Raw genomic sequence first — 21,429 nt, 5'->3', positions numbered from 1 at the left:
CTGTCTCTTCTTCTGGGGGGTTATCGGGGCCCCGGAAAACCTCTATAGACGCTCAAGGGCTGTCCCTCGCCCAGGCTAAAAACAATAGGTGAAAAATTTCCCTTTGCATTGAAAACAAACACTGGACCTTTCCTGGGTGACAGGCCAGGACAGTACTGCAGTCAGACTCAGGGGTCTGATTCCACAGGTGGCATCTTCAAACCTCTCGTGGAGACTGGAGGTGACCCTGGCACTACCCTTTTTAGTATAAACATCTGCCAACTCACCAAGTGTCCTGGGTGGCTCACCAGCCACCCTTGCACAACTTGGGGTATTACAGCTGCTGCCCTGATTAAGCTGCCCAATACCACACTATATATATGGGTGGACCAGAAATCTGGACTTCCTTGGCTCAGTGACAGAACCGAGCTTTAAAGGAGCTCAGCAAGGAGCCTGTGTACCACTGGTGAAAACACTGCTCCTGTGTAACCCGAACGGGACAAGGAGTGCCCACCTTACCTCTAGTAAAAGAGAAGGTTAACTCTTTCCATCAGTGGAGGGAAGCGCGGCCATGTTATTGGACTGACCTACACCCAGGACTGGGGACTGGTTTAATGGGGGTGGAGAAGGGGCTTCGGTTTGTTCTTTTGTTTGTTCATCCTCATTCTAATCTCTGTTCTTTTCTCCCTTTGCAGAGCTCTTAGCACTCAGCTCCTAACCTGATTTCTCTCTCCATGGCCACCAACCCTCCTTTTAAAATGTGAAACTTCCTGGTCAGTTTTAGAGGAGGGAACGGTTGGGGCTCAGAGCAGGTCACCACAAGATACGCCACAATGGCATATTGGTTCTTTTGAGTTAAAGTTACTTAAGAAACAGCTGGTGGCCAAAGAAAACATAAAAAAACACTGACCCTCCTCTTTCCCCCCTAAAAGTGGGAAATAAATCTCCCATGTGAAGGTCCCTTCCCTATACCAGGAGAAGAGAAAGCATGCTTATCACCAGAGTCAGGGAATTCAAGGCTAAGAAAGCTGTATAAACTAACTTTACTCCTTCACTAGTCTGCTGCCCCAAGTACCGGCCCCTTTGTTCTTAAATCTTCACAAATAATTGTTTCCTTGTCTAAAAATGATGTGTAAACAACCTGCTTTGGTCGCTCTGGGGTCCCATTTCTATGAGACCTCTGTGTGTATGAATTAATTTTGTTCTCCTGTTCATCTGTCTTGTGTCAAGTTAATTATCTGACCAGCCAAGAGAACTCGAGAGGGGCAGGGGGTAAATTTCCCCCTCTCAACACAGGCTCAAGTCAGAGCCCAGATTTCTTGTATCTTCTGTATATGAAAAGACAAAATTGATCAAGTTGCTAACACTTCAGAAAAATGGGGTTGGGGGAGGGTGGTCACGGAGGAGCACAGATTTCTAGCTTCTGAAGAGAAAACGGGAGATGCGCCGCCTACACCGGGCCCACAGGCAGCGTGGATGGCGGGGCAGGAGCTGATGTGCTGCCTCTTCCGACGGGGCAGAGTGTTTCCTGTTTGGCCACAGTCCCCGCTCCTCCTTCCATTTTAGGTCTGACCCAGGCCTGCCTCAAGTCTGTAACCCCGCTGCCCTGAAACATCCATCTGTTCTTGGAGCAGGGCCTGGAGCCAGGCCCGACCCGGGTTTCTGCTGGGCTCCTAATGACCACCAGGTGGCGACCAAAGGTCGAGGACTGGCTGGAGGCCGGGTGGTGGGGCCCAAGAAGGGAGGAAGGGGTTCCCTCTTCCGCATGGCCCGGGGCCAGGGCTCCAGGATCTGGCCTTGCTCCACATCCCCCAACCCCCCGACCCCGGGGCGGTTGCTTGTACCTTTCCTCCTTGTATCAGAGTCTCATGGGCCAAAGGATCTGGGGGTCCAGGTCCAGGAGAGGCATTTCTCTGACAAAGCCTTGGGCCTTTTCTGACTCCGGGCAGCTTTCTCCTTGGCTTTTTCCTCCCTGAGTTCAGTCTCCGTGAAGCCACAGTGCCTGGGCCCGAAACGCACACAGTACTGAGCTGATCTCCCTGCGGGAGGAGGTCACACCTGCCCAAGGGGGCCAGGAAGCAGACCCAACGGGTTCTTTCCGCTCCTTTGTGTTGCTTGCTCTGGAGTTCTCCACCCCCCCAGCCATGCACCCAGGGGTCCCCAAACTATGGCCTCCAGGCCCAATCCTGCCCTCTGCCTGATTTTGTACATAAGTTACTCTCAACCATTTGCAGAGTCCTTGGCTGTTTTCTTGCCACAGCGATGGAAAAGATCGTTTAGCTCCCACAGCCTCAAATATTTACTCTCTGGCCCTTTACAGCAAAAGCCTGCCAGCCCTGGTGTACACCTTTTCCTGGTCTGAAGCCACACCACTTGCTCTCCTTGTCACCCTAGGTGTCTTTGTTTCCAGGGTCCTGGAGGTGCCCTCCCTACCACATGTACTGGGAACGGGGCACTTCCTAACCCAGTGGCCAAGAGCTGAGGCTCTGGGGGCTTCCCTGGTGGTGCAGTGGTTAAGAATCCTCCTGCCAATGCAGGGGACACGGGTTTGAGCCCTGGTCCGGGAAGATCCCACATGCCGCAGAGCAACTAAGCCCTTGCCCCACAGCTACTGAGCCTGCGCTCTAGAGCCCATGAGCCACAACTACTGAGCCTGCATGCCGCAACTACTGAAGCCTGTGCGCCTAGAATCCGTGCTCCGCAACAAGAGAAGCCACTGCAATGAGAAGCCCGCACACCTCAACGAAGAGTAGCCCCTGCTCGCCGCAACTACAGAAAGCCCGCGTGCAGCAACGAGGACCCAACACAGCCAAAAATAAATAAATAAATTTATTAAAAAAAAAAAAAAAGAGCGGAGGCTCTGGACTCTGATTGCCTGGGTGCAAATCCTGAGCCAACGCACAGGCAAGTGAGTTAATTTCCAAGCAGCTGTGTTCTCATGATGATACCTGCCTTCCAGGGCTCTTTGGAGTTTGACATGAAACAGACCTGCTAAATATTTCAGCACCTGGAAGCTGGCATCCAGCAGCTGCTCTGCTAGTTAGGGACACTGCAGCTGTGACATCCTCACCCAAGGTCACAGCTGGGCCCTCCCACCTCCCCAGGCCTGGGAAGCCCGAGGCAGTGTGGCCTGCTCTCTGGGGTGGGACCCACAGGAACTTTGTGCTTCCTCTTCCCCTGACTTAGAGCACTTCCCCTCTGCTAGTCACATGGCCTGTTCCTTCTACATACTTGGCTCTCGTTTAAATGTCAACCGACCACCCATCCTACAGCTGCCGCCCCTCTCCACCTGGTCACACCACTGTTTCATTTCCTCCATGCATTTTGCACCCAGGGAAGTGATCTTCCCACCTTGTTAACTTGCTGACACCTGGCCTCACCCAGGAGGTCCGATCCGTGTCTCTCAAGTTCACACCTCTGTAACCTCAGCAGCTGGCATATGGCAGGGCTTGCGGATTTGTTGGGAGAAGAAATGAATAAACACCGGCCACGTGGACCCATCCCCGGGTCCTCATCTCCTCCTCCTGGGTCCTGGGTCTCCCCTCTGTTCTGGGTTGGCTGCTCTGCCTGCATCCTCACCCCACAGCCCACACCCCAGTGGGTTAGGCTGAGCCGGGGTCTGAGCGGCTCTGGGCCGGGGCGTCTCAACCTCACAACCGGCAACACTCTGGGGCCGGATAAAGCTTGGCTGCGGGAGGCTGACCTGTACCTCCCAGGATGCTTAGCAGCGCCCACAGCTTCTGCTCCCGGGATGCCAGGAGCACCCCTCCCGCTGCCCATCACACACGATTACGACAGGCAGAAATGTCACCACGCGGCCAAGTGCCCCTGGGGGCAAACTCGCCCCCCCCCCCCCCGTTGAAAACCCCTGCTCTAGGCTGGCTGCTCAGAAAGGAGTGACAGAGACCATCTTGCTGGCAGGCACGCGCAGGAGGAAGAATGTTGGGCCAGGCGACGGGGCCCAAGTCCCCCAGGCGGCCGTGTGAGCTGATCTTTCCTGTCTGCTGTAAGGAAACACCCTCGCCTTGCTCCCAGGATGCTGTGAGGGGCATACCAGACGGGGCTGTGATGTCACACCGTCCTCACAGGAGGGCCTGGGTTGAGCCGAGTCTCAGTTATTTAGGTGCATTTTTCTCTCCTTTAAGAATTAATAGGAAAAAAAAAAAGGCTTAACTGAGTCACAAGTTCTTGTCTTACTTAAACATTACCCAGTGTGCCATGTGCTGAAGCAAGATGTTAGCTGTGTAATTCAACCAATCATTTTATCCGCTAAAAAAAGATTAGCTTAGTAGTTACTAATCAGCTTGTGAGGAATCATAATGGGGGACCATCAGTTGGGGCGCGCCATTTGAGGCAGCAGCTGGGTTGTTATGGAGACACACCTGCTCTGTAACGAAGGTGTCCTCTGCAAAGACAGGAAGAGACCTCAGCCTGTCGCCAGACACCCAGTCTCTAATTAGGCTACAAGGGAATCTGATTCAGCCTGAAAAAGGACGGGAATTCTGACACAGGCTACAACAAGGATGAACCTTGAGGACATTATGCCATGTGAAGTAAGGCAGTCACAAGAGGACAAATGGTGTGTGATTCTGCTTACATGAAGTACCTAGAACAGTCAAATTCAGAGAAAGCAGAGGGGTGGTTGCCAGGGGAGGGATGATGGGGAGTTGTTGTTTAATGGGTACTGAGTTTCAGTTTTGCCAGATAAAGAGAGCGCTGGAGATGGACGGTGGTGATGGTTGCACAACGATGTCAATGTACTTAAAGCCACTGAACTCTACAGTTAGAAACGGTTAAGACGGTAAACGTTAGATAATGCATACTGTACCACAATGAAAGAAAACAGAACTAAAATCTCGAATTAGGCTTTGGCTCCCATTAGGTCAGGGAGCAAGACATTCTAGCCAGGGGACTGGATCTCACTGACACCGAGCCCTTGGCACCCAGAAACCTTCCAAGCATCCTCAAAGCCCAGGCGCATCCTTATTTGAACGTTCGGCAGGGAGCGTGCTTCCCAGGGGAGCTGACCCTCAGAACGGGGTCATGACTACCCAGTGTGACAGCTGAGTCTTGCAGCCAGGTCCACAGGACTTCCCCCTTCCCCTCCTCTGCTTGCTGGTTTTCTAACTTTCTGTCCTTCTTCAGCCCCTGCTGGGGGGAGGGGTGAAGGTTAAGGCAGCTTCTCCAGTTGGGATGGGGGGCTCTTCCTCCCTCCAAAGTACAGTTGACCCTTGAACAACATGGGGTTCATCTGTGTATAACTTATAGTCAGCCCCCCGTATCCGTGGTTTCTCTGCATCTGTGGATTTAACCAACCACAGACAGTGGAGAACTGTAGTATTTTCTATCAAAGAATATCCATGTGCAAGTGGACCTGTGGAGTTCAAACCCGCATTGTTCGGGGTCAACTGTATAGTCAATTCCCATTATTCGCGGTGGTCCTGTTCTATAGCATCACCTTGATGCTGAACTAGCGAGTATAGAACCAGTGCTCCTGGGGGAAATACGGGGTAAGATTCCTGCGAGCTTCGGGTCACAACACGCTTGTCCACCATCAGTACCGGGCCTTATTGCATGTGTGTCTCTGTCATGTCTGTTTAAAGACACCTGATTTGGGCTTCCCTGGTGGCGCAGTGGTTAAGAATCTGCCTGCCAATGCAAGGGACACGGGTTTGAGCCCTGGCCTGGGAAGATCCCACATGCCGCGGAGCAACTAAGCCCGTGTGCCACAACTACTGAGCCTGAGCGCCACAACTACTGAGCCCACGTGCCACAACTACTGAGCCCACGCGCCTAGAGCCTGTGCTCCACAACAAGAGAAGCCATCACACGGCCAGTGATAGGCCTGTGCACTGCAACGAAGAGTAGCCCCTGCTTGCTGCAACTAGAGAAAGCCCACGCACAGCAATGAAGACCCAATGCAGCCAAAAATAAATAAATAAATAAGTAAATAAATTAAAAAAAAAATAAAGACACCCAATTTAATGCACGTGTTGATTCACCGACCCTGAACTCACGGCAGCAGCACCAAGACTCGTGCCTGAACGAAGCTTTCTCACTTACTTGTTCCCCTCCATAAAGCACATCACAGTCGCCCTGGGCTTGGGGTCCCAACACAGGATGTCAGCGCCACCATGGGGCCATTTTAGATGGTGAAGTCACCGCAAAAAGATACGAAATACCACAAACATGACACTAAATAGACATGAGGGCTGAAAGGAGAAGGCAGAGTGTCACCTTGGCTCGACCTCGGCTGGGAGCCTGCATGTTGGGTGACTCGAAATTTTGTGCCACTTTGCAAGTGAACCGGTCCAGTGCCTGGAGTGCAGCTGGAGGGATCCTTTGAAAACACAGATCTGACCCTGGCTCCTCTGCTCAAAACCCTCCAGGGGCTTCCTTCTGGTCCCAGAGGGGCCCCACCCCCTGGCCCGGGGCCGCATCCCTCTCTCCTCACTTTATGGTCCTGCTCTTCTTGGCCCTGGACACAGTCAGCTTACCTTCCTTCTTTATTACTCTCTGCCCCCTGGGATGGGTGCATCGAGAGGGGTGGATGTGGATTTGTCTGAATGAACTAATCGGGCTGCCCCGGTGCGGGCCCTCCCCTCCCGTCCTGCGTACTCTTCTTGAAGAGCTTCTTCCGGCGTCCGGACAGGCTCAGCTGCTCATCCCCGCTGTCGCAGACGCAGGCCTCGCCGCCCTGTGCGTAGTACTTGGGCACCAGGTTGGAGAGGGCCCTGCCCCCGGGCCGCGCGGGGCCCTTGCACTTGTGCAGCTTCAGCTTCCCCGAGGCGTCCTCCACGCACTGCCACTTCTGCAAGACACACCGGGGCCTCAGCCTCCCGGGCCTGGGCCAGCCCGCTCGGCCGTTTCTCCTAACTGGCGGCTGTCCCACCGTTCCCGCCCACCCCGAGACCTCCCTCTAGCGGCCTTAGCTGGACGCGGGCTCAAACGGGCTCTGTGATTGGAACAAGCTGCTCCATCACGGATGGACACCTGTCCACCGTGGGAGGAGCACAGAAACGGTACCCAGGGTGATGCGCTGTGGCTGAGGGTGAGGGTGAGCCCAGTCACAGGGAGGCCCCTCCGAGAGCAGCTCCGGGGCCGGAGGGCATGGCTCGTGTGCAGGGAAGGGCCTTCCTGGAAGGTGCAGCATGAGACAGGCAGTGGCACTGGGGCTGGGGGGCTGGGGTGGGAGGGCAGTTGGGCAGGGCCGTGACTGCATCCGCCGGCAGGTGAATGTCTGGGCTTACCTAGAGCTGTAAGTCTGGGGACCATGGCTCGATGCCTCTGCTGCCAGTCTAGGCCCCCAACCCACCCCCGGTGCTCCTTTCCTTTGGGTTAAGCAGTGCCTTCAGATAATCTGTTCTGAAGATGCTGATACTTGCCCTCTCCCCTTCCTGGGACTGCCAGACCCTCAATCTGCAGGGAGCGGGGGGGATGGGCCAGCAGGGGGATTCGACAACAATCCCAGGGGGACAAAGCATCCCTTGGTCTCATCGGCTCATTTCTTGTAGCTCAGAACTGAAATCGGAACCACTTCGGGGATCTGCCCAGATCATCAGCTCCAGGAGGGCAGGGCTTTCTGTCCAGGGCGTCTGAGGCTGTTGCTGCCCCAGTGCCTGGAACAGTGCCCGGCTACAGAGGCAGCACTGAACGCTGCTCCACTGTAACCCAAAGCTCTCGCTCAGTGGCACAGACAGGTACTTCCCAGACAAGATGCCCTCCAGAGCACGGGGAGGGGTCGGGGGTTGTGAACAAATGCTGGGCGGCCGAGGGCACAGCCACGAGGACAGGCGGGTGCTAATTCTGAGTCTAGTGATAAGACAGAGCTGCCTGGACGCAGCCTGTGAGACCCACCCAGCTCATGCCCTGGCCTTGGCAGCCTTGGTCTATTAATGAGAAATGGAATGTGGAGGCCCTGGTTTCACTTATTCTTACTGGTGAAACGGGCATGCATCTTCAGGCCTGTGCCGCCGTGGATGAGCTCAAAGTCCCAGCTCACAGACCGAGGCAGGGAAGCATCTCCTGTCTGCCCTGCTTGCTCGTCGGCCCTCCCCTCCCCGCAACCTCCGAACCGTGCCTCCTGCTTGGGTCCCTCTTTGCAAGGCTCTGCCCCCACCCCTCCCCTCTCCTCTCCAGAGCCCACCTTGGCCTCCCAGGCCTCAGAAAATCCTAGTTCAGACTCTCCGAAACATCAGTCCCAGTTTCTGCTACCTCTAAATACTATTTGGATTATAATTTCCTTAATATTTCTCTTGAAATCAATTCACATTTTTAAAACTTAAACTTATTTACTTAAAAAGGTAATTCCCTATTATTCGTATATAAGCGGAAAACCAGCCACAATGATGCTCTGGGAGAATGAATACAATGGAAATAGCTATTTAACTGTATAAATATTGTGCAGAGGTTGGCTATGTCTTTGTTCAAGAGGGATCGGGCATGAGTCACAGCAGCTAAAGACACACGTGCACCCACAGGAGACTTTGCCTCTAATGTGAGCAGGATTGGAAGAACTTTCTGAGTGTTGCCTATACCACCTGGCATCACCCTGCGTCTCACACATCGGCAGGGGCACTGGCCCCACTGGCTCCGCTGGTCTGAAGGCTGGGGAGCAGGCCTGGGTCGTGGTTAGCTGGCGTGGCCACTGGGAGGGAGGAAGGGATGGGAGGGGTACCATCCCCAGCCCCAGGGCACCAGCCGACCATCCTCACCTGCCCCAGCTGCTCACACGCGGTCTGGTACTCGGCCCGCTGACACAGGTCTTTCACGCGCTGGTACTTGGGCAGGAAGTTCTCCTCCGGGGCTTCCACCTTGTCGCTGTCCCTCTTGTGGAGCAGTTTGCTGTGGGGCAGAGAGCGGAAGTGGGGCTGGCCGCCCAGCTCTGGAGGAGTGCACGGCCCCGCTCAGCCCTGGTGTAGGGTCACCATGGAGGATGCAGGTCCAGCCAGGCCACATCTTCTGATTGTCAACAGACTTAAGAAATGGGGATTTTCTACAAACAACAAATGCTGGAGAGGGTGTGGAGGAAAGGGAACCCTCCTGCACTGTAGGTGGGAATATAAATTGATACAGCCACTATGGAGAACAGTATGGAGGTTCCTTAAAAAACTAAAAACAGAATTACCGTACGACCCAGCAATCCCACTACTGGGCATATACCCAGAGAAAACCATAATTCAAAAAGACACATGCACCCCAATGTTCATTGCAGCACTATTTACAATAGCCAGGTCACGGAAGCAACCTAAATGCCCATCGACAGACGAATGGATAAAGAAGTTGTGGTACATATATACAATGGAATATTACTCAGCCATAAAAAGGAACAAAATTGGGTCATTTGTAGAGACGTGGATGGATCTAGAGACTGTCATACAGAGCGAAGTAAGTCAGAAAGAGAAAAACAGATATTGTATATTAACGCATATATGTGGAACCTAGAAAAATGGTACAGATGAACCAGTTTGCAGGGCAGAAATTGAGACACAGATGCAGAGAACAAACGTATGGACACCAAGGGGGGAAAGCGGCAGGGGTGTGCGCGTGATGAATTGGGAGATTGGGATTGACATGTATACACTGATGTGTATAAAATGGATGACTAATAAGAACCTGCTGTATAAAAAAATAAATAAAATAAAATTCAAAAATTCAAAAAAAGAAATAAAAGGAAATGGGGATTTTATAAAAATCCTCCTAAATTACCTGAGTTGGCAATAAGTTAAAAAGCATGTGAGACATTATACAGACAGGACAAAATGTGTCTGAAGGATACAGGTGGCCTCCAGATGCAAATTCTATGTCAACCATAGGAAAAGCGAACGGGCTTCCCTGTGTACAGGAGGCTGTGGACACAGATTCCCAGCCCCTGGTGGAAGGTGTCATCATAGCAGTGGGATCCCTCCTGCCCTCGACAGTGAGATCTTTAATATCATGGGTGCAGGTGGGGCTGCCAGGCGCTTCCTGGGACTGGGCTGATGGGGGTTGCCCGGGTGCTGCTCAGCTCAAATGTCCTGGGGCGGCTCCTCCAGGCCCTGGCACTCACCCTCTCTCCACCAGGAAGGAGTCCCGCCAGACCCTCATCTTCTTTTTCAAGTGAAACCTGGGGGAAAAAAGCACACTTCCATCTCCTCATCAATGTGGGGGGCTCATGTGTCCCTCTGTCCTCCCAGAGGCAGGGATGGTGCTCAGAGCCAGCCTTGATTCACAATCAGCACAGACCCGGGGGGCAGTTGGGGCGAGCAGGGGATGCTCACACCCCCCATGGCAGAGCTGTATTTCCCCAGAGACTTGGGTCTGAAGGTACATGGAGCAGAAATGACCCAGGTCACAGTTGCTCTAAGTCACACATAGTCGTGTGTGTGTGTCTCCGTGCCTCCCAGGAAGTCCAACAGTTCCCTGGTGCTGGAAGAGATTGCTTCCTCTTTAGTTCAGCACCAGATGCAACTTGTCCTGACTTCAGGTTAATTACATTGTGTTTTGGCAGGATTTTTTTCCCTTTGATCCTTTGTAGTTGGATTTGTGTAATTTAAGTGTGCATTTCATGTAGTTTCACTCTATCATTTCCATTTCCTGGATGGGGCCTCAGGCTGAGAGAGGAAGCTTCCATCCTGCACCTGACTCCCAGGTGTCCTGGCTCCCAACCCAGTGCCCCCGCCCCCCAAAACATGCCCATTTTGTACTCTTACAGCTCATAACACCTTCTAGTCAGAGGGAGGAGGCTCAACAGAGGTGGTTCCCCCTACAGGACAATCGGATGTGGACAGACAGTGCCCATCAGGGCTGGACCCGCTGAACTGCAGGAGATACAAGCTGGAGGCTGCATCAGTGCTGTGAGGCTAACTCAGTGGGCAGTAACACTGGTGGCCACTAGATGTCGCTGCTGCCACAGCAGTGACAGTGTCCTTCTTTCCTGTCCCAGCCAGACTCAACTCACCTTCCCACCTAGCTTTTGCTCACCATCACTGTTCGTTTTTCTGCCTCCAGGACACCTAGGAATATGTTCCCATCATACCATCCAGCCTTACAGCATGGTGATTAAGAGACTCTAGCCTGTAGCCTAGAGGCTGAATGCCCGGAGTTGGGTCCAGACCTGCCAAGAGACCTCTGACAAGTCACTTGACTTCTCTGGATTCAATTTCCAAATTGGTTAAGATGGGATCATAATAATGCCTACCTCACTGCGTTACTGTGAAGATCAAAATGATAAAATCCCCTACAAAGCATAGCAAAGGCCTGGCATACAGTAGGTGCTTAATTAGTGTTAACTGCTGTTGTTATTTTTTCAAGTTTTATACAGTTTTAGCTCTGGAGGGTCCTCGACTGGTCACCGTGGCCACATTCCAGCTGGGAAGGTGGACTCTTAGAGAGGGGGCTTCCTTCTCTCCCACGGCAGGTTAAGTGGTCAGGATGGGGGGCCCTAGAACCCCAGCTCCTGACCTTGGAAATACCCTCCTCTCAGACCCACACGTCTTGGCCATGAGTTCATACAGTTGGAATGCCCGGTACCCCAGCACCCACCCCGGCCCCTCACCGATTTGCCGGCCGCTCTGTGTCCAGCAGCTTGAGGATGGATTTCCCGTCCATATCCGAGGGGATGTCCAGTCCTGCGATGTCCAGGATGGTGGGGGCCAGGTCAATGTTGAGGACAATGTGGGGATTCCTGAGGGAGGCATGGAGAGCAGGACTCAGTCACCTGGGCAGTGATGACCCAGCCTCCCTCGGGAGAGGGGCAGCCGGAGGGATGGGATCACCAGGGTCTGACGCCCTGAAGGTGGGAAAGCTGCCACTGATCGTGTCACTCTCCTGCACCTCGGCCCTCAAAGCTCCCCTCTGCGCCCCCAATTCAGCTAAACCCCACCCCTAACCTTCTGTGCCCTCCACACCACCACAGGGGCTGCACTTCACAGGCCCCAGCTGGCTTCTGCTTGTCTGTTTCTTCTGCCAGGAATGCCCTCCCTGACCCCACTCTCTGAACAAAGGACACCTTCAAGACACACCCCAAATCCTTGATCTTCCCCCGGACCCTTCTCTGAAATTCTGAGGCAAACACTGGCCCCCTTGCTGTTCCTAGAAGGCCAAGAACAGTCTGGCCTCAGGGCCTCTGTCCTTGTGTCCCCTCTGCCCGGAATGTTCTCCTTCCAGACTCCAGTGAACACTCTCACTCACCACCTTTAGTTCTTCCCTCAACGATTACCAAGTGGCCCCAAGGTCCCCATGCTCTGGGGTTCACACCCCCCGTGATCCCCTCCCCTTGAAGGTGGGCCAAACCGCTAGAACATGGCAAAGGTGATGGGATGTCAGACCGAGGTGATGTCACGTGACAGACGACTCTGTCTTGTTAGCTGTCCCCCCCTCATTTCTTTGTCTCCCCTGGCTGGCTTTGAAAAAGAAAGCTGCCATAAATTCACCCCAGCAAGGACGCCTGCTGAATACTCCGAGAGGCAGGCTGTGTGAGTTCAAGTCCTCTGTTTGCACTTGAACAGCCCCCGGAGTGGGGAAACAGGTCCTTCCCCAGTTGAGCCTCCAGATGAGACAGCAGCCCTGGCTGATGCCTTGATTTCAGCCTAAGCAGAGGACCAACCTAAGCTACGCCTAGACTTCTGACCCACAGAAACTCTGAGATAAAGCACGTGTGTTGCTTTCAGTTGCTAAGTTTCTAGTAATTTGTTACACAGCACAGATTACTGACACAAGGCCCTTCCTGAGGACCCCATTTAGAACTGCACCCCTCCCCATGCTCTGCCCCTTCTTTGCTCTGTCTTGCTCCTGAAGCCTTGTCACCCTCGCATTTTACTATATATTTTACTCATTTATCTGGTTGATTGTCTATCGCCCAATTAGAATCTAATGGGAAGGCAGACGTTTTTGTCTGTCTTGTTCACTTCTCTATCTGTAGTACTTTTACACTTAGAGAACACAGTAGGTGCTCAGTAAGTGTTAGTCAAGTGAGTTTTGTTATTTACCGCTGCCATGCATCTGTCACTTTTCCTGTGTCCTGTTTCCACCTGGGGTGTTCCCAACATGGTAGTAAGTGACTTTCAGGCTGTGCCTGGCACAGGGCCTACACCGGCTGGATGGATCATGGCCGCATGGACACATTCTCCATCAAGGTGGCACAGTGCCCTCCCTGCCTGTCTGGTTCCCTGGGGTTGGGGGTCAGGGACTGGGTCCGAGGGTTTCGGATGTCTTTCACTTCCTCTCTCTCCCTAGCCCAGCACCTTGTGAACACGGGACAGGTAGTCAGGTGTGCTGGTTTCAGGAGAACCACTGACTGAAACCGCCCGTCCTGGCCAGGCACGGTAGTAACCACTTGCATGAGTTATCTTACAGCAGGATGTCCTGGTAAGGAACGCGGAACTGACAAGCTACCACCAATCAGAAGAATTTGGGAAAGGTCAAAAGGAGGGAGGAGACGCCAGTCCATATGTCCTACCAACCTCCCAGAATCCTTCTCGCTAGAATCTACCTTGGCTGAGCAATGTGCGGGCTACCAGGAAGGACCCCCTGAGTCAGAATGATTGGCCAGAGACAACCCGGAAACTAACGCCATTACCATACAACCCCGGACTGTGAGCCACGTGGCAGAGCAGTTCTCCTGGAGTCCCTGACCCTGATGCTCTCTGCCTGGGCGCCAGTTTCCAATAAAGTCTCTTGCTTTGTCAGCACCTGTGTCTCCTTAGACAATTCATTTCTGAGTGTTAGACAAGAGCCCACTGTTGGGTTCTGGAAGGGGTCCCCATTCCTGCGACACTGGGGTGGTTATGGGGGTGAGGCTGGGGAAGGTGGGTGAAACTGCCTGGTGGAGGGGCTTGAAGCTAGCAAGAGGCATGACCACTTAATCAGGCAGGAGGAGGGAGCTGGAAAAGTCCGTTGGTTGAGGGGGCACCAGGGTGAATGTTGGCAACTAGCAGCTGGATTGACCTGAGGTCGTCCACGGGTCCTGCTGCCCCCAGGCTGGGTGGGATGGACAGGACTGCTTTTCCCACCCAGCACCCACACCTTGCTTGGTGGGAACAGTTTCCAGTTCTGCGGGAACTACCTGGCCCCATTCAGATTTCACCACCTGATGTACTCGGCCTGGTCACACAAGGTTTTCTATTACCCTGGCTACAGTGACTGGCTTGGGGATGGACACGTGACCAGTCAGGGAGTGAGAGTCTGCCTCAGGGCTTCTGTTCAAACCACTGTTTGGTTTCCCAAGCTGAATGGCCTAAAAGTCTGGGGCTGTGGTGACCCTGCCACCATGAGAGAAAAGCTGGCCTGAGAATGAAGCCAATTCAGAGGATGCAGGACTGAGATGGAAAATGAGAGCTTCCTGTTGTCACTGTGTGACTGCTGGATCCCGCCATACCTGAAGCCAGCACTAACCTTGGACTTTCCAGTTACTTTAGTGACTGCATTCCTCATATCTTATTTTATTTGACTTGTTCATTTTGAGAGTCATTTCTGTTCACAACTCAAGGAGTCCTGGCTGTCAGCCCCAAGTCTGACATTAGCACTCTCTTTCTCTGTGGTTTTGGGTCCTAAGAACCAGATCACAGACTCTGAGGCTGACCAATACAATAAAAGATGCGGGATTATAGTTCTGTCCACCTTCGTTTTTCGAAAGCAAATAATCCCAGTGACTTTAATTGTCATATATATTCTTACCTAAAAAGGAAAAACATTTACAAATATCAAAGTCCCGGTTTTGAGACGAATTCCAGCTCCTTCCCTCCTGTGCCATGTAACTCAGGCAACTTAACCTGTGCCTCTGTTTCCTTGCGTTTAAAACAGGGACAATACTAGCATCTACCTTATAGGGTTGTTGTCATGCGTAAGTGGATTACCTGGATATAAGTGCTTAGACCAAAGCCTGAAGAATAAGCACTATATCAGCACAGCTATCCTTATAATAGCTATTATTATAGGCGGGGACCCTGAAATCCAGACAGGCAGGGATTTGATGAGGTTGGCAGAGGAACAGTGATGAGGCTGGGCTAGAGCTCACACCGTCTGCCTTCTGGAATTTCCACCAAACATCCCAGGCGGTGGGAACATCTTGGTCCTAAGACGGCAACACCAATGCCCTTTCGGGAGGAATTCTGAAGCAAGCTGAGTCAGTGCCTGTGTGTGTTCTCGGCTCAGATGGAAGTCAGACCTGATGAGCACCTGAACGGTGATTTATCTGCATTTCAAAACACCTTCGAGTTGGTCTCCATCACGTCTGGGCTGATCCGAGGCTGCTGCTGCTACGATTCCTGGCCTTTCTACCTCTCCCTGCCCCAGACATGGCATTTTTGCTGCCAGAACATGTCATTTCAAAGGTTAACCCAAGGACAATGCTGGCCAAGGGCCCACGTGGCCCTCGAGGAAGGGTGGGGGAGGCTGCTTCCCTTAGCGCTGTGGCCGAGCTGGCTCAGCTGATCTCAGCGGATGACGCCGCCCGGGGCCGAGGTGGCCGGGCTCCTCCCTGACAACCCCCAGACCCAAAGACCGCTCGGGCCAGACAGAAGTCGAGGTGGCACCCCCATGCCCTGGCGGTGACACATACACAGTCCAGGTCCCCGATTCCCTGGCACAGTGCCCACCACGGACAGTCTGTTTTCACAGGTGCTAACAGCTCCTGGCCTCTCCTTCCCCAGTAGAGGGGTATGCAGTCCTCCCCGGGTGACATCATCACCATTTCGCTCGGCACCGAGGTCCACTTGTCTGAATCGTGTGCCGCCCCGGGGAGTGGCTCGGGGCCGCCCGCTGAGCTGCCTGCTGCTTGCCCATCCGGGTGCCAGCGGAGCCTGGAGGCCTCCCTGGGACTTTGGGGCGCTGGGGAGGGGTGGGTGATGCACTTACAGCGAGCCAGCCTCCACGTTGGGGCCCCTAACGTAGAACGGGACCCTGATGTCGAACTCGTAGGGCATGGACTTCCCTTTCACCAGGCCGAACTGGCCAATGTGGTAGCCGTGGTCGGCGGTGTACACGATATACGTGTTGTCCAGCTCACCCGTCTCCACCAGCATGTTGTAAATCTGAAAAGCAGGCGGGGTGGTGAGGACATGCGGAGGGAAGGCGGGCAGTGCGCCCGGCCCACTGTCCCAAAACACGATGCTGTGCTGGGGTCTCAGGCCCCTGTCCCTCCTGCTTCGGGTCTTCGCTCAACTGTCACCTCTCGGCGGGGCCCCTGGGGCTGACCCATGCATCACCGTAGCCTCCCCACCTCCTGTCCCCCTTTACTTGTCTTCCCAGCTCTTCTCACCTCTCTCTCTTCTACTTATTCGTGGGCTGTGCCCCTGCATTAGAATGTACGCCCCATCAGGGCAGGGACTTCTGTCATTTTTGTTCCCTGCTGTGTCCCATGTGTGCTGGCACTCAACAAATGCTGTTGGGTGAATGAGTGAATTAGTGAATGAATGAATGGCCTGGGGCAGGAGTCTGTGATCTACAACAGTGCTGTCCAAAAGAACTTTCTGCCATGCTGGCAATGTTGACACCTATGGCACCAGCCACACTTGGTTATTCAGCACTTCAAACGTGGCCAGTGCACCTGAGAAACTAAATTTGAAATTTCATTGTATTTTACTGAATTTAAATGGTCATGGATAAAATTTAAAAAATATATCCATGCAATGGAGTATTATTTAGCAATTAAAAAAAAAAATGAAGCACTGAACATGCTACCACCTGGATGAACCTTGAAATCATCATACTGAGTGAAAGAAGCCAGATCCAAAAAACCACATGTTGTAGGACTCCTCTTATATGAAATGTCCAGAATCCACAGAGACACAAAGTAGATGAGCAGTTGGCTAAGGCGGAGGGGTGAGGGGAGTTTGGGGTAATGGCTAAGGGCTGCGGGTTTTCTCTCTGGGGTGATGAAACTTCTAAAATTGACTGTGGTGATGATCGTACAACCCTGCAAACATATGAGAAGCACTGAAACATACACTTGAATTGGGTGAGCTCTGTGGTATGTGAATCATATCCCCATAAAGCTGTTAAAAAATGTGCGTAGCTGCACGTGGCTACTATAGTGAACAGATCAGAGCTGGAATACAAGTTCCCCGAGGGCAGGGGTTTCGTCTGGGTTGCTCAGAGCTGTTTCCCTGGCCTTGAACGGTGTCTTCTCCTTCTGCCTGTTTCCATTCCTCTCCAGCTCATGATGCTCGGAGGGGTGCGGGGGGAAGGGCAGGGAGGCTGCGGGCCTGGCGTGGCTGGGAGAATGCTCAGGAGGGGGGCAGCCTACCGTCTCCATGGAGTCATCCACGGACAGGAGGGTCTGCAGGCGCTTCCGCTGCAGCATGTTGGTGAACTGCATGTGGATGGGCTTCATGGGCCCCGTGTAGCGCATGATCCAGTGCTTGTCGGGGTTGGGTGCATAGTTGTAGCTCGGGGTGCTGGCAGGCAGACAGGCACAGAGATCAGGTCAGGCCGGGGGTGGGGGGGTACCTGGGCCCCGCCCCCAGGTCCCCCCACGCCTCAGGGGAGCAGCCTCCCAGCGCTGGGGCTGCAGCTCAGGGTGAAACTGCCCCCATCTGGACGCCAGCGTGTCGGGGGCTCTGGCCCACGTTAGGTCAGCATCTCTCCACGTGCAGGGCATGAACATGGGAAGACTGGGGGGCACAGCCGTAGATAACCTGGAGCCCCAAAGGGAGAACGTCCCTCCCATTTAAGCCCGGTCAGCACACCCATCACATCAAGGCCAAAGTCTCAGTCTGTGCTGGGCTCTCCTCAGCACCTCTCTAGAATTTGCTCGCCTCCCTTTTGAAAGAAGGAGAGGGCCTCCTGTGGGCACAGCACCCAACTCTAATTTAATAGCATTGCATTTACTTGTCAGTTACCGTGGGTAGATGGCAAGTGACAGTCATTGTGGTTAATTAAGGCGTGACTACCGAATTTCCTTTTGCAATAGATTTTGGTTAAAAAAAAAGGAAACTGGTTAAAAATTAGGTTCATAATAGGCAAAACTGTGAGGATGGTGCCTGAATGTGTCCATTTGGGACACGCCACATTCTCTGACTTAGCTGTCACAGCTATTCTTCCCGCGTGGTTTAATTTCCCATTTACAAAAGAGGAAACAGGGGGTCAGAGTTGTTCCGAGACCTGCCCATGGTCTCACTGAGTGGACGGTGGAGCCACTGGCCTCCGTGACTTCTGCTGTGGGGTCAGCTGTGATGCCTAATGATAAACGAACAAATACATGGTAATCTTTGACCAGCCCCGAATGAGCACTGACCACGCGCTGGCCACACCCGGAAGGGTTTGCCTACATCATCTCATTTAATACTCAGAACAGAACTAGGAGCTGGTGCTTTCCTTCTCCTTGTGTGAGAAATGGGGACACGGAGGCTCAGTGAGGGAACAGACTTGCCAAAGGCAGAGCTGGGGTTTGAGCTCCAGGAGTGGGAAACCCCACAAAGCATGGGCGTCCCTCGCACTGGGTCTGATGATCCTCGAGGGTCAGGTTCCCCTCAGGTCTTACCCACCCCCTCCCCAGGCAAAGCTGCAAAGAGAGGAAGTTTCCACTGCTTGAAGACAAAAAGCTTTTCGAGATGGCTCTTCAGGGGGCAAGGGCTGTGGGGCATGGGGGAGGGTAGAAGGGCCCCAGACTCCCTTCCTTCATCAGGACCTCAGCCCCTCCCTCCCCGGGGTAGAAGGAAGGACACTGCAGCTTGTGGTGCAGCCTGATAGCTATGGAGACCGTTGCTATGTAGAGCGGGGGTGAGTCATAAGATTCCTTCTGGACTTTGCTTTGAGTTTCTGGCTGGTCTCCTGCCGCTAAATCCAAGCCGGGCCCGCGGCCTCCTTTGATTATGAGAAACGCCGCTCTCTCCTGTGGGCCGGCTTAGGGCCTGACCCTCGTGTAGAACATCCCAGGAGCAGGGCCACGCCCCCTCGCCGCCCTCCCCCACCGAGGAGCTGGAGGGGTGCTGCTGGGCCAGGGGCTGCACAAAGAGATGCCCTCGGGGCTGTTGGGGGTTTTGGGAAAATTGCTCCCGTGGCCCCAGGGGCCCGGATTCCGGATGTAATTTTGAGCAATCATCCCTGAATCTCTTAGATTCTCCTGGGCTGGTGTCTGCCCTTGAGAACAGGGAGGGGTGAGTCTGTCAAGAGTCTGATTTCGGAGGCCTTTTCTCTGGAGGCGTCTTTCGAGCACGATCTGGAGGCCAGCAGGCTGCGGAGCCTGGGGTCCTGCTTGGGGCCGAGGCCGGCCTGCTGGTCCCCTGCTTGAGGCCAGCCTCCCCCTGCTACTCCCGGATGGTGTCACATTTTCACGTGAACCCAGATGCCTGCTGAACAAAGAGTTGAAACCCTCACCTCCTCAAGAATCCGAGGAATGTCTGCTCGTTCACAACCGGCCTCAAGGATAACATCCCCTCTTGGGCTGGGGGCCCTTCCGGCCCCTCCCGCCGTGTGTCTGGAGGCCGAGGGGCAGGAGCCCTGGCTCCCAGCCCCACCCCAAGGATGTGAGCTCGGGCCTGGCTCCCAGGCGTGATAAAGGGAGAGGCCCGTGAACCCATTCAGATGCCACGCTTCAGAGGAAGCTATGGGGGCTGTGGGTGTGTGTGCCTATGCGTCTTTTGTCTGTGTGTGTCTCTGTGTACGTTTGTGTGTCTGTGTATGTTTCTGTGCATGCGTGTCTGTATGGTTGTATATCTTCATGTTTACGTGTGTATCTGTGTTTGCACCTGTGTTTATCTTTATGTGCGTTTGTGTGTCTGTGTGTGTGTATATGTGCTTGTATCTTTGTAACTATGTGTGTTTGTGTGTTTCTGTGTATGTCTGCATATCTGTGTATGTGTCTGTATCTGTGTGTCCGTATATGTGCTTGCATGTATATGCCTGTGTTTGTATGTGCATTTGTGTGTCTATATATGTCTGTGTATCTGTGTATTTATTTGTATCTTCGTGTGTGTTTGTGTCTATATCTGTGTTCTGTGTGTCTGTGTTTGGGTGCATTTGTGTATCTGTGTATATATCTGTATGTATCTATTTGTATCTTTGCGTATTTGTGTCTGTATCTGTGTGTGTATGTGTTTGTGTGTGTCTGCGTGCATCTGTTTGCATCTTTGTGTGTGTACGGAGCTGGCTGGGGGGTGGATGGGGCCCTGGGCTGGTGGAGTGGGACCACATCGCAACGAGCAGCACTTTTCACCACCTACAAGCCCAGCCTGAGAACATGGCACAAGGCTTGATGGGGTGAGAGTCTCTGACAGGAGTCTCGTGATAGAAAGATCTGGAACTCTGTCCCCTCCTCAGCCCCCTGACTGTCATAATTAAACATCCCAGCTGCAGAACTTTCTGGTTTTGGGTTTTGTTTTGAAAATGATTATACCCCAGAGATAAGAGAGCCTTTCAAACACGCCCCTATTAAGGCACAGGGGGTGCTCTGGGTAAGTAATGGCAGCAGGCGTTGCTCACGTTCAATTTCTATAATTTTCATTTCAAAGGGAAAATAAATGAGCAGGCAATGTCAAACCATCTCATCATGCAACTCCAGGGCTGCTGGGGGGCGGGGTGCCAGCACCCCTTTTAGAGGAGACGTTGCAGAAGCAAAGTGTACCTTCCCCCACTCCGCGGCTCCTCCCTTAGGGGGACCGAGTTGGCCACATGCCCCCTCCCTCTAAGGTGGGCTGTGGGTGAGGGTGGGAGGCTGGCATCTCAGGCAGGAGGAGTGGGCTGGGGTGGGGGGGCAGCCACGGCAGATGGGCAGAGAGGCAGTGCTGCAGTCCCTGGAATGCGGTTCTCCACCATCTGTCAAATCCTGCTCCCCAAAGACCAGGGGATCAGCAGGTTAACACACTGCCTCATCCTCTCGGAGCCACTCTGGGTGCTGTCAGAGAGTAATCACGGCAAGGGGGTTGAGGAGGGCAACGCATTCTGATTGCAATGAAAGTTAAACACCCGGAATATTCAGGCGGACTCCAAATTGCCCAGCCCTTGTCGCCCCAATGTCACAGCAAGGGCTGCTGAGTATCGCTGCTAAGCTGGAGGCGGTCTGAGGCAGAGAAAAGCAGAAGAACTTTCCAGAAAGATTTACTAGCCAGCTGGAGGGAGGAGGACTGGAGGGGTGGGCAGAGAGATGGGAGGCAGGAATGGGTGCCGGATTTGAATTCGAGCTCTGCCATTTACCAGCTGGGTGACCTTAGGGAAGTTACCTTACCTCTCTGTGCCTCGGTTTTCCCATTGGTAAAATGGGAATACCAAGTGTGACAAGCAGCCTCCAAGAGAGCCCTCAATAGCCCCCACTTCCTGGTAATCACACACCTGTACCCCTCCCATACTGTAGGAGCACTGGTCTGTATAACCAATAGAATGTGGGAGAGATGGTGTGTCACTTCGAGATTAGGTTATAAAAGACTGCATCAGCCCTATGGCGAGATCTGCTGGTTGAAGGGCAACCGTGTGAGTGAGCCCCAGGCAAGCCTCAGGTGGCAGCAGCCCCAGCTGACACCTTTTTCACAACCTCGG

The 21,429-nt window shown here is 53.4% G+C and overlaps 1 protein-coding gene across 6 annotated transcripts in view; it reads right to left on the bottom strand.

The window, feature by feature from the left end:
- The window catches only part of SULF2 (sulfatase 2), a 143,953-nt gene that overhangs the window by 16,715 nt on the left and 105,809 nt on the right, over positions 1–21,429 (bottom strand). For all 6 annotated transcript variants that reach the window (XM_082431391.1, XM_082431394.1, XM_082431390.1 and 3 more), the window contains exons 6-11: positions 17,204–17,354; positions 15,814–15,989; positions 11,516–11,644; positions 10,028–10,084; positions 8,694–8,823; positions 6,598–6,790 (exon numbers count right to left, since the gene is read on the bottom strand). In XM_082431391.1, coding sequence (XP_082287517.1) covers positions 6,598–6,790; positions 8,694–8,823; positions 10,028–10,084; positions 11,516–11,644; positions 15,814–15,989; positions 17,204–17,354 — 836 coding nt within the window. The remainder of the gene's footprint in view (positions 1–6,597; positions 6,791–8,693; positions 8,824–10,027; positions 10,085–11,515; positions 11,645–15,813; positions 15,990–17,203; positions 17,355–21,429) is intronic.

Source organism: Balaenoptera physalus, assembly GCF_965194825.1.
Source record: "Balaenoptera physalus genome assembly, chromosome: 16".
NCBI classification, from domain to species: domain Eukaryota; kingdom Metazoa; phylum Chordata; class Mammalia; order Artiodactyla; family Balaenopteridae; genus Balaenoptera; species Balaenoptera physalus.
This window is presented reverse-complemented; position numbering and strand designations above follow the sequence as displayed.